Source organism: Clupea harengus, chromosome 13 (assembly GCF_900700415.2).
Source record: "Clupea harengus chromosome 13, Ch_v2.0.2, whole genome shotgun sequence".
Classification (NCBI taxonomy): domain Eukaryota; kingdom Metazoa; phylum Chordata; class Actinopteri; order Clupeiformes; family Clupeidae; genus Clupea; species Clupea harengus.
The window spans coordinates 21514132-21531266 of record NC_045164.1 but is presented as its reverse complement, the minus strand read 5'-3'; the positions used below and the strand labels follow the sequence as shown (position 1 = coordinate 21531266).

Genomic DNA, 17135 nt, shown 5'->3' with positions numbered 1-17135 from the left:
TAGCGCAGTGTTGGGGGGAGCAGCTCTGGAGATTGTCCTCAGAACAGCTTTGAACAAAAAAAAAAAAAAAAAGGAAGAAAAATTCAAAACTCCACCCCATAACTCCACCCTCCACACAGCTCAACCAATCCCTTCCTCTGCAACGAGAACTGGGCTTCTCAGCTACTGCATCCTGTAACTACCCAATGTGGTCGATCCCCGACCATCATTTCAGCCTTTTGTTTAGTGTAAAAAAAAAAAGAAGGAAAAAAAAGTCCACCATTTTAGCAGGTCGTTATTCTATACTTCAAGCTTTGCAGGAAAGAATCTGGATATAAATACACACAATGTTCTGGCAATGTTGAAGCACATAATGCCATAATCACGGTGATCCAACATTATGTGCAGGCTGCGAGAGAGCTCGTAATCTCACCCACCCATCTCAATCTCCACACAGTCTTTTGTTTTCTATAGAGCCAGTGTTCTTCTTCTTTTTTTTATTATTAAATCCTCCTCTTCTTTTTCTCCCAAAATGCATCTGCTAGTCAGGTCATCAGACAAATGGCCCAACACAGTATCAGCTTGTTGTGGTAGTGTGTTGGTGGTTTCAATGTTAAACAAGTGAGCTCTTTGGTTGTGTTTTTTTTTTTTCCTTTTTTCAGGGGGGGACATGATCATATATTGTGTCAATGGAGGAGACTCAGTCAAACTCACCTCCTGTACTGTGTGTGTGTGTGCGTGTGCGTGTGTGTCCATGTGAGGAGCTAGTAGAAAAGTACTGGAAAAATGTATGTATACTGAAGTGTGTGAACACAGGTCTCTTGTTTGAGTGAGGACTATTTAGGGAGAGACGTGTGTGTGTGTGTGTGTGTGTGTGTGTGTGTGTGTGTGTGTGTGTGTGTGTGTGTGTGTGTGTGTGTGTGTGTGTGTGTGTGTGTGTGTGTATGTGTTGTGTAAGTGTGTGTACGTGCATAAGCTTGGACATACAGTATGCATACATACACTGGTTATGAAGTTTCACAGGACTTCTATGTCGGACATCAAAAACAGTTAAAGCGAATCACAGTTCTAGGCATACTCAGACCTAACTACATACTGTGTAAAAATTGCACAATTATATTAACAATCACTGCAAAACGTACTTCACCTATCATAGACAGTTGTTTTGAAAGTATATCCTACATCTATTTTTTTTATTTTGTAACTGTAATTATTGATTACTTAGGGTTTAGCTCACCAAACAGCCAGCGAGCCAAAACCACAGAGGTGTACTGGAGGGTCCTATTAGAATGTTCATTTCAGCTAACCTCCCCGGTATCGCGTCCAGCTCCGCGCTGGAAATAGTCTTGTCTATATCTCGTGTTGTGCAAAATAAGTGGGCGAGTTGAAGAGTAGACATGATACTGAAAACTCTATTGCATGCAGCAACCTGATTGAGATAAACATGCACTTAGGAGGCGAGGTCATCATACCCCCACCCCCGCCCTCCCCTAACCCTGGGCCCGAGTCAAAAGGGATTAGTTCAAGGGGGACCACATCCCACATCCCACCCCCCTCTCATGCCAGCCTCTCGTCCCTTTAAAAATAAAAAAATAAAAATTATAATAATCAGGTGTCTTCACTGGGACTCTTTTCAACACTCTCGGCCTGACAAAAGTACTAATGTATCTGCCTCACATCATGGGTTTAGCAGCAGAAGCTATCGCAGCAGTACATTTACAAAACACTAAAAATGTATCTCATTAACAAAAAAAAAAACAAAGACCAACAAATTCAAAACAAGGAGGGGGAAGGGAGGAGAAGTATCTGATTGCCTGTATGAGGTATTAACCTTTTCAAACATGGAGGTCAAATATAAGGTTTGTTATTCTAATTTGGGTGTTTTGAACCACACTACTGAATATTGGATAGATGTCAATTTTGCTACAGTTTTGCCACCTACTTAATTTTTTTTTTTTTTTTTTTACATAATTACCTTTGGTAATTTTTTTTAATAGGGGCAATCTTCTACCTTTTCTGAAAATAAGTGCATGCTCTTTTCACACAAAAATTAATTATCTCTACATGGATAGATAGACAGATATAAAAACAAAATATAGAATTTATATATTTATAGATGTGTAATTTCACTCGTGTCTTCGCCTGAAAGCGGGCTCTGGGAACCCCAGACCCACCCCGACACGAGGCAAGGAAAACAAGAACCTTGAAGAGGATAGGCAGATATAGAACCGGGTCTGAAGGACTGTCTAACATGAGGATGGTCTGTTTGGGCTGACGTGCAAAAGTGCATTTTCTGAGCGGCTAAACGGTCACGATTCTTTTTTTTTTGTTGTCGGTTTAGTCCTTTTTTTGTTTTGTTTTGAATCTATTACAAACCAAACACTGGGCAAAACTTTAAGAGCATTGAAACTGCATTATTTCTTAAAAAAAATGAAACCAAAACAAAAAAAAAGTTAAGGAATTTTAAAAAGACCCATGTATTTGGGGTGGTTGATTTGGTGGTTATGATGGAGGAGGTCAGTAGAGGTGAATAGGGTGTGGATGACTGGGGAGCTGACTGAGTGGGTCAGTGGGTTGGAAACTGGGGGCAGGTGGGGTGATGGGGCATCTATCTGGGCTCTGGGGAATGGGGGGGGCAGGTCTGTCTCTAACGACCCCCCCCACCCATCAGCTCCAGCGGAAGGACACGTGGCGGGGCCGGTCGCCCCCCTCCTTGACCAGGGGCTTGTGGAACTCGCGGCCGGCGCGGGAGTGGATGCTGGCCCAGCAGTACTCGCAGTAGTACTGCAGGCAGGTGACATTGGCACAGAAGAAGGGCGCAAACTTGCCCCCGCAGCGTGCCCCCTGGCACTCATCACACATCTGGTCGTCCAAGACGTAGGGCTTCACCTCCACCTGTGCAGCCAAGAGGCGGAGAAAAGAGGGAAGGGTTATTCAAGCCATAGGTGCATGTCTCCTAAGACTTCTTATGGAGAGGAGTAGTTAAGACGTTAGTGGCCACTAGTTTGGGGTAGATTTGAAGGCATGAAACAGCTGAACATAAACAACTGGAGGACAGACGGAGTTGGAAAAAAGAAGACTTTGTCATCGCAACCGAAAAGTGCCGCACAATTTCAGTCCAAAGGAGCAATACCTTTGTCCGCATGAAACCTCAGCAGGTTCTCACTTCAGACATAGCAGACCTCAAAATGCCCTGCAATCAACTAAACCATAGCGTGTATCCAAAACACATGAAGATGACTCCCAGTCTTTGTCCAACGAGTCCAAAAACGACACTCCATTCAAATCTTTAAATATGTTCAAAAACGATATAATTCCAACCTGTCATGAAATGTCCCAATTATGCAGATATGTAAAAAGGTCACCGTCCCTTTCATGGGCAAATGTCATACGCAGCTGGCCAAATGTAATTAAGTGGCGCTTGACAGACCAAATTATAGTTCACAGGGGGAAGCAGTGAGCGCAAAAGGGCCAAATGGAACCGGCGCAGACTGAAATTATTACAGGCGGAGGATGGAGAAATGTGTCAGAGGTCGGAGGTCAACGCTGGTGTCAGCTGAATCTGTGTATCCAGAACGTCGAACTGAAGCGAGTTAGCTTGCTCGGTGAAAACATGAACACGACTTAAGGAGAACAAACAGCGACAAACGCTGAGCCGAGCAAAACATACACAAAAGGGCACAGACTCCTGAGGAGGGATATCCTGTGAGGATCTCACACCTTGTCTGCTTTTCAGAGGCAGAAAAACTGGGATAAGTCCCCAAGGGTCACACACACACACACACACACACACACACACACACACACACACACACACACACACACACCACTGTAAGGCAGGTTAAACTGGCCTCGAAGGGGCCAGGCTGAACAATAGCGGCTCTAGGCCCAGCGGGCTGGTTCTGATGACAGACCCCGGCAGTCTTGGATGACTGGCAGGCGTCCAGGCCCGGCTAAGTCGCCCTCATGCTACACGCGATTGGGATAACGCACACCCAAAATAGCCAGCCAACTTCAGTGGAGATCCACCGAGCAAAAGGCAGAGGCCTATAATTAGCGGGCTACCGTCCGCTAACTTCAAATGGCTGTCAGCTCTCCAGAGCGCGATGGTTTGCATGGCGACGATGGCCACGAAGTGGGGATTCCATACATATTGTTAGCTGCAGTGATTGCCCTCTGGACCGCCGCTGAGCGACGGCTGCCAAGGCCCATCATCAAAGTGCACGCATGAGGACAGACGTTCCACGTAGCATTTAACTCGGTTCTCCGTTTAGCTGCTCGCAAGCAGTCTGTGTGCACTTCAGCTAGCGAGGACACAGAGGAGCACTCAAGCTAAGAGACGCACGCGGCTAGCATGCAGCCAGGGCCCCGCTGCACCAGGAGATGTCACAGTGTACAAAACCACACTGGTGTCTGATGGGGACAGAGTCGTGGGCTGGGGGCTTGAAATGAACAGCCATGTTAGCTACAAGGACCTGATTGAATGATGGCTAGTATAGGAATGTAAACAAATGTGAGGACGTGTCCTGTGTGTGTGGTTACTGTATTGTATGCATTTGGAATAGAGCACCAAAGAACCATTCGTTCATGTTCTACTCAACAGAGAACCAAAGAACCGTTCGTTCATCTTCTACTCAACAGAGCACCAAAGAACCGTTCGTTCATGTTCTACTCAACAGAGCACCGAAGAACCGTTCGTTCATGTTCTACTCAATAGAGCACCAAAGAACCGTTTGTTCATGTTCTACTCAATAAAGCACAAAAGAACCGTTCGTTCATGTTCTACTTCATGTTCTACTTCATGTTGCTCATGTTGCCCAGTGCATACAGACATCATTCTTCTGGAAAAGAAAATGCTTCATATGGTGCAAAGAAACGCTATTTGACACCATAGGAAGCCGTTGTTTTTTTTTATATTGTGAATGATTCGCTTTGAGAGTGCTCACCCGCTTGTCAATATCGTTGTGCTGCAGTTGGACGAATCGGGCACTGATTGCGGCGATGTAGCTCTGCTGATTGGAGAAGGCCACACGGCCCGCCCCCTTGGGGTACTTGAGCTCCGGGTCAGTGTCAATGCCAGCGTAACACACACCTCCATACAGCCGGTCCATGATCATGGCCAATTCCACTGGGGGGAACAAATAAATGTAATGACGCGTAGACATAGATCCATATCCTTTTTTATGATTTTCTGAAAACTGAAACATTTTGACACTGGTTGTCTGGTTAAAACAGTGTGAGATTAATTAAATGTTTAATTTAATTTAATAATTAATTAAAATTTCACTGAACCCTTTATCATAAGCCCCAGATTGGTGACCTGCCCCACTCCCTCCCTCCCTCCCTCTCCAAAAGGTCACCCTGTCCATCCTCCTATCCCCCACCTGCACGAAGAGGTCGTGGGACCCCGCCAACAAAAATGGTTTTCCGCGGGTCGAGCGGCTGTGATCCGTCCATCACATAGTCACTGTCGCTCAGGTTCCAGGGGCGGATCTGGACCTGGGAGATGGAAGACCTTCAGTGCGGCTGCTCACTCCACAGTTTTTTAACTCACCAATTTTACATCTTTTGGTGAGCCATCATGCATCAGACCCAAAGCGCACCAGTGCAAAACATGGGGTGTTGTTTTTCTTACCGGTTTATCTTTGATGGTGGGACTTGAGACACACAGGTAGAGCTTCTGATCCTCCTCGATGCAGGCGTCGATGAGGGCCTGGACTGAAGACTCCTCCTGGAACAGCAGGAAGGCGTAGCCTGGAAGAGAGGGGCAGGAAGAGAAGGAATTAAAACAAATAAAAAAATAGAACCTAAATAATCTAGAAAAAGGTAAAATGTTGTTCATCTTATCTTTGGGTTTGCATTTGGAATTCCTTGCACATTCGGCAGCTAATAGCGAGGGTGTGTGTGTGTGTGTGTGTGTGGCCACACAACAGTATATCAGATAGGGAGGGGGTGTCTTTCCTTATGGCAAAAAGGACCCAAACCTGGCCATAGCAAATTAACTAAAAACCAGAACGAGCACTTCTACCTGACATTAATATAGTGGTGTCACAGCACACACACACACACACACACACACAAACACACACGGTTGGTGTGCAAGGCCACGTGTAGGCAGGGCATATGGCACGGGCTGAGAGGAGGACTGAGTGCTGAGCGCCTGCTGAGGAAGCTGCATTTAGAATTTAGCAGCAGCAGCCTCCTCAGCCTCTCAGGCGCAGTAGTGGAAATGGAAAGCGTCGGAATGCGCAACTGTCACGCTTTACTTTCAGCATTCCTGAGTGTGTGTGTGTGTGTGTGTGTGTGTGTGTGTGTGTGTGTGTGTGTGTGTGTGTGTGTGTGGGGGGGGGGATTGCAGTAAGGCCTGAGTCAGCAGAGGCTGGAGGAGACGCCTGCTGCGGTGAGCGAGTGACAGTGAGAACACTAGTTAAAGTGAGAGAGAGATAGAGGTAAGAGAGATGAAAGAGGAAAAGAAAAAAAGGTACACATTATCCGCAGCGAGAAAAACAAAAACAACAACAAAAAAATTACTTCTGACTCTGAGCAGAGTGCTCAGTGGACCATGACTAACATACACACACACACACACACACTCGACTCAGTGGACCATGACTAAAACACACACACACACACACACACACACACACACACACACACACACACACACACCCTCGACTCGACGGACCATGACATGAGAGCCCACTCCAATATGTGGCTGTTTAAGGTCACAGTAATCAATCATTACCACACACACGCGCACGCGCACGCACACGCACACGCACACACACCAGTCCCTTCAAAGAGCAAGAGCCCATATACACACTTCTCGGTTGCACCTGTACAACAACATGTCAACTCTGTGGCTTAGTCAATAATCCTCTATGTCTACAACACACACACACACACACACAAAACACACACACAAATACACCCTCAACTTGCCACTCCCCAGCCATTAACAAAAAAGGGACACCATTTTAGTGCTGGCCAGTCCATGAGCATAGAGAGGGTGAGGGTTTCCAGCAGGTCCGGTTACGCCGAGGCATGACCATGTGACGGTTACACCACACGGCCCAAGTGTCCAACACGTCACACAACACCAGGCCCAAACAGACTGAGCTTAGACTGACCATCACAGGGACTCCTTTAGATAGGAGCACAAAAAAGGCCCAAAAGACAAGTCTTACCCTCTCCCATCGCCCCTACGCCTCTCATGCCAGCACCTCTGCTTGGCCCAGGCAGCGGTGGAGATCCCTGGGGCTGTTTTAGTTACTGTACTGGCCTCCATGTTTGGAGGGGGGGGGGATGAGAAACCCAGACACGAGCCCTCTCAGTGACATGGGGGCAGGCCTCACCCTGCTGCAGTTTACTGCCAGCATATACATTTATTTACAAGCATTTGTCTGTTCTAAGATCATGTGGTGTATCACTTAGACACTTCGATCCCATCTATGTGTGTGTGTGTGTGTGAAGAAGACACACACACACACACACACACACACACACACACACACACACACACACACACACACACACACACACACACACACACACACACACACCAACACACACACACACACACAGGCCTGCAGCACTCTAACATGCTGCAGTGAGAATGAGGGAGGCAAGCCAAGAGAGGCAGAGACAGAAAGTTAGGTACACAGTGTTCTGAGAGAGCGAGCGAGCGAGCGAGCCAACGAGAGCGAGAGCGAGAGAGGAATGAGACGGTCACACCAATGAGAAAGCGTGTGGGAGAGTGCAGTGAATGAGGGACTTCATGTGACTGCAGCTAAGTGAAAAAGGGCAGTTTGAACGTGTAAGGTCAGGACGGCACGTTCTCCACAAACACAGAGCCCATTTATCTCACCTTTACCTAAGGAGCCGGGGCTATTAAGGAGCCGGGGCTATTAAAAGTGGATTACGTAACACAAGGACTGCCCTAATTCCTTCCAAAAATCCTTTCTGGAGGAAGCTTGGTTGCAGAAGAATACTGTAAGTGGACTTTTTTTGATAGGTTTACGCCTTATCTTATGACACTCCATCCCCATAGGCTGGGTCTCACATTGCCCAATAGCACAGCTTTTCACAGTTTGGGCTTGAGAGAGAGAGAGAGAGAGAGAGAGAGAGAGGGAGAGGGAGAGGGAGGGAGAGAGAGAGAGCTCACATCCGCAGTGGCTCGTGCCTAAGATTTGCAGTGCTTTACTGCTGAGTAGTACCCTGGGAAAACAAGGACATGAACAAACACATGCACTCACTCTCACACACACTCACTCTCACTCTCACACACACTCACACACACACACACACTCACTCTCACACGCACGCACTCACACACACTTCTCTCTCTACTCTCTCACACACAAACATACAGCTCCACCCAGCCCAGCCCAGCCCAGCCCAGCCCAGCCCAGCCCCCCCCCCCCCCCCCCCTGCTCCAGTACGCCAGAGGTAACCATTAACCTCACACGCTCATAAACAGTGAGCTGCGGACGCCCAGCGCCTCAAGGCCTCCGCACATGAACTCCCTGACAAACACTCACTGCTTATCTGCCAGATAAACAGCGGCCCTCCAAAGGGCCCCCCCGAGACCCCGCTCCCCAGCGGGGCCACTGATAAGAGCCAGCCGTGAGCAGCCATGAATGATGAGGCCTCACCACGACAACCGCACTCCTCAAGTAAATGACATCATGTTGTGATCAAGCTATGGGCGAAGAGGTGGAATGTGATTGTTTGTTTGTTGTGAAAGAGTTCAAGGTCACGATTGAGTTATTTAAAACAGTGTGCCAAGGGAGATTGGAGATTGTGTATAAATAGATAAGTGTGTGTATATGTGTGTGTGTATATGTGTGTGTGTGTGTATATATGTGTGTGTGTGTGTGTGTGTGTGTGTGTGTATGTATGTGTGTGAGTGTATATGTGTGTGAGTGTATATGTGTGTATATGTGTGTGTATATATATATGTGTGTGTATGTCTGCCCTGTGTTTGAATAAACAAATAGATCCTGGTTTTCAGGAGACTGCTGCTGTGCATTGGAACGTTTCCTACGTCTTCTTTACTGACATCTGCACATAGCAGTTTTCCCCCCGTCTCTTTCTCCACGTTCACACACACACGCATACATCTACAGCTTCTGCTGCCAAAACGGAAGGCGAGTTTCACCCGCGGACCAGCAGGTCACTGTCTGGGCTCAGAGGGAACGGAGTAAATCACAGACTCCAGACCTCCCAGGACCCGAGAGGAGAAGACAATCCGTTCCGAGTCATTCCCAGAGTCATTCCCAGAGAGCTGGTGCGAGCATCCATCTTCCCTTTCCAATCCGGATCCGAGAGACACCTTCATACCAGCTACTATAAATCCTGCCGGGGGAAGGAGGTAAAGGAGGGAGGGAGGGAGGCTTGGAGAAAATGACAGAGTAGGGGAGGGAGGGAGGGAGGGAGGGAGGGAAAGAAAACAGACTCGCACTGCTTCCCTCACGAGGCTGCAGTGGCACCGTTAAGCGGCGAGTTGAGTGTGGGAAGTGAAACAAACATGGGTTCCGCTAAAGCAAACAGCCAGGCCAAGTCATTAAACAGCCGAGCCAAGTCATTAAAAGAAACGACTACGCATTGCAAAAAAAAAAGAAAACACTACGCATTGCAAAAAAAAAAAAAAAAAAAAGAAACAACAAAAGCTCCCGACGCTTCCTCCCCTTCTCGGCCACCCTCTTGACTTCCACAAGCACCTCCAACCAAAATAATCAGCTGGACAGTGTGCGTAAACCACGCCAATGCAGTCTGTAATTGAAAGCAGACTCGTCTTTGTGCCACTAGCAACAAAAAAAAACAAGGAAAGCCCTGCCTGCACCGTCCTGTCCTGTCCTGTCCTGCATTGATATTGAGGGTAAAATCTAATCAGGCTGGCCACTGCACTGCACAGCGTCCTGGTTGATCCAGATGGACACTGCCATTACGGTCATCACGTCCACTCATAGCCTCAGGTCCTGTCTGCAGTTCCATCGCAGTGGGGTCTGTAATTGGGGCGTCACGCAGGGATGTTCAAACACTCTGATGCCGACCAGCTTGTTTGGTGAGCTGCCCTGAACTGTAACACTCCAGTCAGTAAAAAAAAACTGGATGACAAACTGGGCGCCATTAACGGCTGGAGGCCCTCCGGGACAAGCTGCTTCCTGTGCCTAATGGTACTTAGTGAAGGGACAGGCAGCAAGATCAAGGTAGATAGAAGCACACATGACTGTTCTTCCTGCACTAGTAGCACACAACACAGATGTTTGCCCCCGGACACCGAAGAGGATTACGACCGTGATCTACGTGGCCAACACACAAGCACGCACACGTTCATGCGCACGCACACACACACACACACACACACACACACACACACACACACACACACACGTCACTGCAGTGCTTGCCAATTCAATTATGAATCAAAATTATCCTGCTTAATGATATAACGAAACGGTAATGTTAAATCCCAATCCCATGCCATACGGGGCAGCAAACAAACCCCGCCTACACCTACAGGGTACAGCATTCACCTGCTGAAAGGCTAAACCAAAAAATAAATAATAATACAAAATAAATAAAAACAGTTATGTAAAATCCCATGCAGCCTGCAATGCCAAGTAAAGGCAACATCCGGAGAGTGTGTGTGAGAGAGGCCCGTATCTGGAGTGGAGTGTGTGTGTGTGTGTGTGTGTGTGTGAGAGAGGCCCGTGTCTAGAGTGGAGTGTGTGTGTGTGTGTGTGTGTGTGTGTGTGTGTGTGTGTGTGTGTGTGTGTGTGTGTGTGTGAGAGAGGCCCGTGCCTGGAGTGGAGTGTGTGTGTGTGTGAGAGAGGCCCGTGCCTGGAGTGGAGTGTGTGTGTATGTGTGTGAGTGTGTGTATGTGTGTGTGTGTGTGTGTGTGTGTGAGAGAGAGGCCTGTGTCTAGAGTGGAGTGTGTCCTCCACGCGGCGAGGCCCAGGGACTGGACCGTGCGGAGCGGAGTGGAGCAGAGTGGAGCACATGCAGCACTGAGGGGCTGAGAGCCACTGAGTGAGTCACACACCCCGGCGAGCGGCAGGAGTTTCATGAACGCACCGAGACGTATAACTCCCCGCTGGTGCGCCCGGGCCAGCCAGGGCCAGGATGGAAAGAGAGCATCATCTTCCATTCGCTAAGCTCCCAGAAGCCTTTGCTTTTTTTCCTTTCTTTCTTTCGTTTTACCCCCCCCCCCCCCCTTTTTTTAAATAAATAAATAAATAAGGATGGAGACTGACGGCCACTTGACAGGGATCCCACATCTGCTGTGCACTGGTTACAGCATGGGGAATGAAGAAACCACATGCACAATACACACACAGACACACACACACCGAACACACACACAGACACACACACACACACACACCTGACATGCTGTCCTCCATACTATGTGTGTGTCCACTCAAATGTGTATAAAATTACATCAATGTCATGCTTGATGCCCTGAAAATCCCTATTTATAGTCAAGGTTTTCAAAAACGTATATGTTGTGATCATCTTCATGTTCATATAGGCCAGTAGAGCAGTGTGGCCCCGCGGGTCCCTCCATATTAGGCTCTATAGAGCCGGTGGCTCCCAGGAGACGTCTTTCAGATGAAGGTGTGCATCCCGCTTCAGATTGACCCTTGGTCCAGATACTTTCCTTAAAAGGAGACCTGGGCTTTCTCTCCCAAACACAAAATCTATTTTAACATCCCGTTTTTTTTTTTTTTTTAATCCAAAAAGTATAACAGAGAGAGAACGCGAGACAAAGAGAGAGAGAGAGAGAGAGAGAGAGAGAGAGAGAGAGAGAGAGAGAGAGAGAAAGAAATTGAGGGGGAGGGGGGCAAAGATGGGAGTAACAAGATGCTCAGACAAACAGAGAGAGAAAGAGGGAACAGCATAACTAGCAAGATTTTTTTTTTTCATTCCTCAACCAGATGCAATGTATTACCATCTGCCTGAAGAATGTCAGCTATTTCCAGGCAGACCTTAATAGCTTCCCTACTCTGACGCATGGATGGCCGCCGCCGAGCCTTCTGGGAATGACGCAGAGCTTGGCCCTGCCTCGGAGCTCTGAGCTCACATCACCTGCCCATAGGAGCCTGTGGCATCACCTGCCCATTGGAGCCTGTGGCGCACGCACACACACACACACACACACACACACACACCACCTGCCCATTGGAGCCTGTGGCGCACACACACACACACACACACATCACCTGCCCACTTGCCTGTGGCAACCCTCCACCACACTGACTTACTCTTTCCAGGCCAGGCAAACATTATTTCAACAAACACAATTCAATTAAATGTTGACTGACACACACACACACACACACACACACACACACACACACACACACACACACACACACAGACAAACAGACAAACACCTCAACATAGGACACGCACGCATGCACACACACACAGTCTTCAAGGGCACCCTGGTCTCCATCCGTTTGCACACACCCTGGGCACAGTATCTGAGGAGGAGGCCAACAAAGGTTCTCCTCAGGGGCCCATTCACTTTCAGCACCAGTTAATATCCCCAGCGCTGCCCACACAGCACCAGTTAATATCCCCAGCGCTGCCCACACAAAGCGCTCCAGCCGGGCGCTGGGCGCTGGGCGCTGGGCGCTGGGCGCTGGGCGCTGGGGCAATAACCTCCAACAGTAGGAGAAATGAGTCCAGCCAGGCTCTGGGTCTCTGTGGGTTAGGGATGGGGAAAGTCAAATACGTGTGTGTTTGAGTGTGGCAGAGAGGGTGTGTGTGTGAATGAGTAAAAGGGAAGGGGAGAGGAGTGTGGGAGAGAGAAAGACCGAGAGAAGGGTTGGAGAAAGGGGGGGGGGGGGGGGGGGGGGATTGGGAGCAGGAATGGATGGAGAAAGTAATTTTTTGGGGGCGGGGGTGGGGTGGGGTGGGGTGGTGGAGGGGGTCTCTCTAAATCTGCCTCCAAATCCTCATCTCATTAAAGTGAAGTGGAGGGCTTGGCTCCAGAATTCACAGTGTGTGTGTGCGTATGTGTGTGCTTGTGAGTCTGTGCGTGCGAGTGTGTGTGTGAGTGTGTGTGTGTGTGTGTGAGTGTGTGTGAGTGTGAGTGAGTGTGTGTCTTGAACAATCTCCGTGGCCGTGCACAGGGCTTGGGCAGCAGACTGGTGTTATCTTGTAAGGGTCAGGCAGGAGACAGCTGCAAACCCTATTAGCGTCGGTGTAGCGTTAGCGTTCCTGGGGCGTTTACTGTACCTTTGGGTGGAAAGTAGGACTTGCTCTCGGCTTTGTGGGGCCAGTCCACCACTAGGTGTCCGTAGCGACGGAAACTGTTGGTAATCTCATCTGAGGGAGAGAGAGAAAAACAAAAAGAGAAAGAAAGAGATATGAAATTAGATCAGACAGGCTGAGAAGGAGTTTTGTGTTAAAAGCTGACATCATTGACTGGTCATAGCTGTAGCTGCGCTGTCATGGTTCTGGTATGTGCTCTGGCGGGGGTGGGGGGGGGGCAGGGTTGGCTGTCACTGGTTGGTGGTTGTTAAACACTCGGTGTTATTACTGTGGTCATTGTGCTTGTGGCCTCATCACGCTGCCATCCGGCCAGTGGGCATTATGAAACCAGCCTTTTGTGTGTGGGTGGGTGTGTGTGTGTGTCCGTCCGAGAAGAGTGTGGAAGATGTAAAGTGCATTGCTGCGTGTGTGTGTCTGTGTGTGTGTGTGCTGTGTATACATTTCCACGAGTATATACAGCATGAGTGACAGAGCACTGGTGAGCATATGTGAAGGTATGTGAATGTGTGACAGAGAGAGAGGTTAGGTGTGTGTCTCTGTGCACACGCGAGATTAACGCGATTTTTTATTTTTATTCATTTATTTATTTAAAAAAAAAAAAAAAATTTAACGTTAATTAACGTTCTTTTTGGCCTCGCAAACTGTGTAGTAGGCTAACGTTACGGTTTGAGTGAATGGTGAGCGCGATACGGCGAAATGGATGATAAAAAGCTTCTGAATGGAAAGTTTACTTTTAAAAGTTGTGTTGTGCAAAAGAAGTGAGCTTCACTGTTGTCTGAAAATGTCAACAGGCAGCTGGCTGAAATCAAAGAAGTAGTAGGCTTACCTTTTATTGGTAACCTAACTGTTACGGTTCATTGTTTCTGAAATAAGAGGCCTGACTGCTATGTTCCCAGCAAACTTGAAAAAAAGAAAATATTAAGCCATGGTTTAACTGCACTATAGGCTGAGTCCTTGTTTACCTGAAATGTGCACTTTATAATTTTATTTTGTACCGCCCTGTTTGGCAATGTTGGTTTTCAATAAAATAAAACATTTGCTTAAAGCAGGCCAATCCACTTTTCCATGTTGATAAGGGCATTAAAATAAAAATAAAATGATGGAAAAAATGAATAAACGAAGGGACATTTAGAATAGATACAAATTTGCGATTAATCGCGATTAATTTTGAGTTAACTATGACAAAAATGCGATTAATCGCGATTAAATATTTTAATCGTTTGACAGCACTACTATATATATATATATATATATGTATATGTGTGTGTGTGTGTGTGTGTGTGTGTGTGTGTGTGTGTGGATCCCCAGAGCAGCCTGGTCTCTCCCTGTGGCAGTGTTCACACCAAGGGGAGGTGCCGTCACATCTGCCCAGAAACAAACACTCTCCTTCTGCTCCCCGCCACCACAGCTGCAGCCCTGCTGCCACTCACAACAACCCCCCTCCTGCCTGATCACTGTCAACAGCACACATCCAGTAAGAAAAGCTCTCTCTCTCTCTCTCTTACACACACACAGACACACACAGACACACACACACACACACACACACACACACACACACACACACACAGACACACACACAGACATTACCGATTATCAGACCCATGAGGGAAGCCAACAGGCTCCCACCCAGTCAGCCAATGGGCTCGCAAGGCCGCCCGATGGACCCACCCAGGCAGCCAATGGGCTCGCACTTTCCACCCACGCTGTGAGCCAATCAGCCTCGTGAGGCCAAAGGGCCAGGGGAGAGGGGAGATGGGCCTTGCGGGATCATGAGATGGGCCCAGCTGGAGGCTGCCTCTCCTTTCAGGCTCCAGGGCCAACCACAGTCTCAGGCCTGGCTGGCCAAACAGCCCATGTAACGCAACCCCTCGGCCACCCTACAGGGGGCACTGTGAGGGGTCAGGCACGGACAGAGAGGGGAGTGAAATGATCTGAGCGATAGGTGTGTGTTTGTTCCCTTTGGTCTCCCTCTCTCTGTGTGTGTGTGTGTGTGTGTGTGTGTGTGTGTGTGTGTGTGTGTGTGTGTGTGTGGTGAAGTATTGGTGTTGGTGGTATTTTCCCAGATGTGCTGCGTGTGAATTATCATTTAGTGGCAAACAGCTGTACACAGAAAATAAACCGTGCCGTCTGTGAAAATTCTTACTCCTTTCCAAATTTAGTTTAGAAAAAACAAACAGGCATAGAAGCTGTGAAAACAACTAAGACCACAGTCAGCTGCACGGACAGAATGCCTGTGAGGACAGAGGAGATAAAATGGGGGCCGTTGTGTGTGTGTGTGTGTGTGTGTGTGTGTGTGTGTGTGTGTGTGTGTGTGTGAATAATGCCTTTTCCACACGTGAAATGAGACATACCTTCATCGATGTCGGGGGGCAACCCTCCGACAAACACCTTCCTGGAGTAGCGCTCCATCCTCTCTCCGTTCTGGCAACGCGTCGGAGAGCTCATCCCTGGCGTCAGGGAAGGGTCGCCGTGGCCGTCGTCAAGGAAGCCATCTTCAAAAGGAAACAGTGAGGAACGACCTGCATCGTGGGAAGACGGTGGGAGGTGAAGAGGTACAGGGATAGACAGAGACAAAAAGAGAAAGGGAGGGAGAAAAAGAGAGATTGAGTGAAGGGGGGGGACAGAGTGAAGAGGTATGAATTATTAGTGCATATCCTGACATACAACAGTTTTTGCCTTAAGCAAGTTTGGCGGTGAGCGTGACAACAATGGGTTGAGCAACATGTGGCATTGGTTCAGCGTGAGAGTGACAGTTCAACAAGACCTGGGAATCTGATACTGAGTATACTGACTGTTTTTCTAAGACATGCAAATCAAAACAAATGCATCCACCGATAGATTTCAACTTCAGATCGCGGTTCCATTTGATTGATATGGTTTTTAATTTGTATAGTTATAGTTTTGTTTATTTCGATCAATGTGTGTAAGTTCAATAAATGTATGATATGAGCGAATAGCATGCTCCAATCAACCATATCTGTATGCATCTTCCAAGAGGTCAGATTTGAAGTTGTCTCGGGCGTGCGGCGGAAATGAGATTACTGCTTGTTTAGGTGCGAGGAGCGCTCATTTTCACCATTTTTGGCCGGGGCATTTCTGCCTTTCTTATACGTCCACATATTTAACACTGGTCAAAGTTCACCAGATGAAAATAACTCCAGGGCCTTTAGCCTGCTGCCTCTAATGAAAAAATGCCTACAAAAATGGCCAGGGAATGAGACCTTAATGAAAACCACCATTACAATAAAGCCAGAGGAAGCCTAGCCTATTATTATTGTACTGTAACCAAATCCCACTCCAAGGCCACATGCGTCTCCAAATGCATGCTGAAATATGATTAGCCTTGAATGGTGAAAACCTCAATTGATGTTCTGCTAAATTACTGACTGCCGTTATGTTTGCTACGACCTTTTTTGGTCTGAGGACTGGTCTGCGTCCGTGTGCCTTAGAGAGGTTACGTGAACACGGCACAGCTCAACAGCGGCCCGCCTGACCCGTCGACATTCTCAGTTCTCTGGCCGTCTCAGAAGAAGGGAGAATGTTCCGGCTGCACGGGCCTTTCTATTTAAAACATCCGCAGCATTAGTTAAAAATTCAGTGCAAAAAAAAAAACGTTTTAAAACAAAGTCGACAATACCTGTTAAGAAATGAAATGTTAAATAATAAAGTCACATCTGATGGGCCTCATGCTCACACAACACTGCTTCAGTGGCCTAGCAAGGGTGAGGACTTTGGACATTTGCTAGTAAAAGAAGATATGGCTAGGAATGTCATTTAAGGTGTTTTAGTTGTTGTCATTGTTGGCCTTAACAACACGAGACCCAACATGAAGACGGAAATATAAGTGAAATTAAAACACAGCAAAT

General features: G+C 47.8%; 1 protein-coding gene across 1 annotated transcript in view; it reads right to left on the bottom strand.

Moving 5' to 3' along the window:
• Positions 1–567: 567 nt before the first annotated feature.
• The window catches only part of LOC116223104 (cytoplasmic polyadenylation element-binding protein 3-like), an 18026-nt gene continuing 1458 nt past the window's right edge, over positions 568–17135 (bottom strand). The window contains exons 3-8 of the mRNA XM_031578564.2: positions 15621–15788; positions 13231–13320; positions 5615–5733; positions 5364–5478; positions 4926–5107; positions 568–2874 (exon numbers count right to left, since the gene is read on the bottom strand). Coding sequence (XP_031434424.1) covers positions 2647–2874; positions 4926–5107; positions 5364–5478; positions 5615–5733; positions 13231–13320; positions 15621–15788 — 902 coding nt within the window. The 3' untranslated portion in view covers positions 568–2646. The remainder of the gene's footprint in view (positions 2875–4925; positions 5108–5363; positions 5479–5614; positions 5734–13230; positions 13321–15620; positions 15789–17135) is intronic.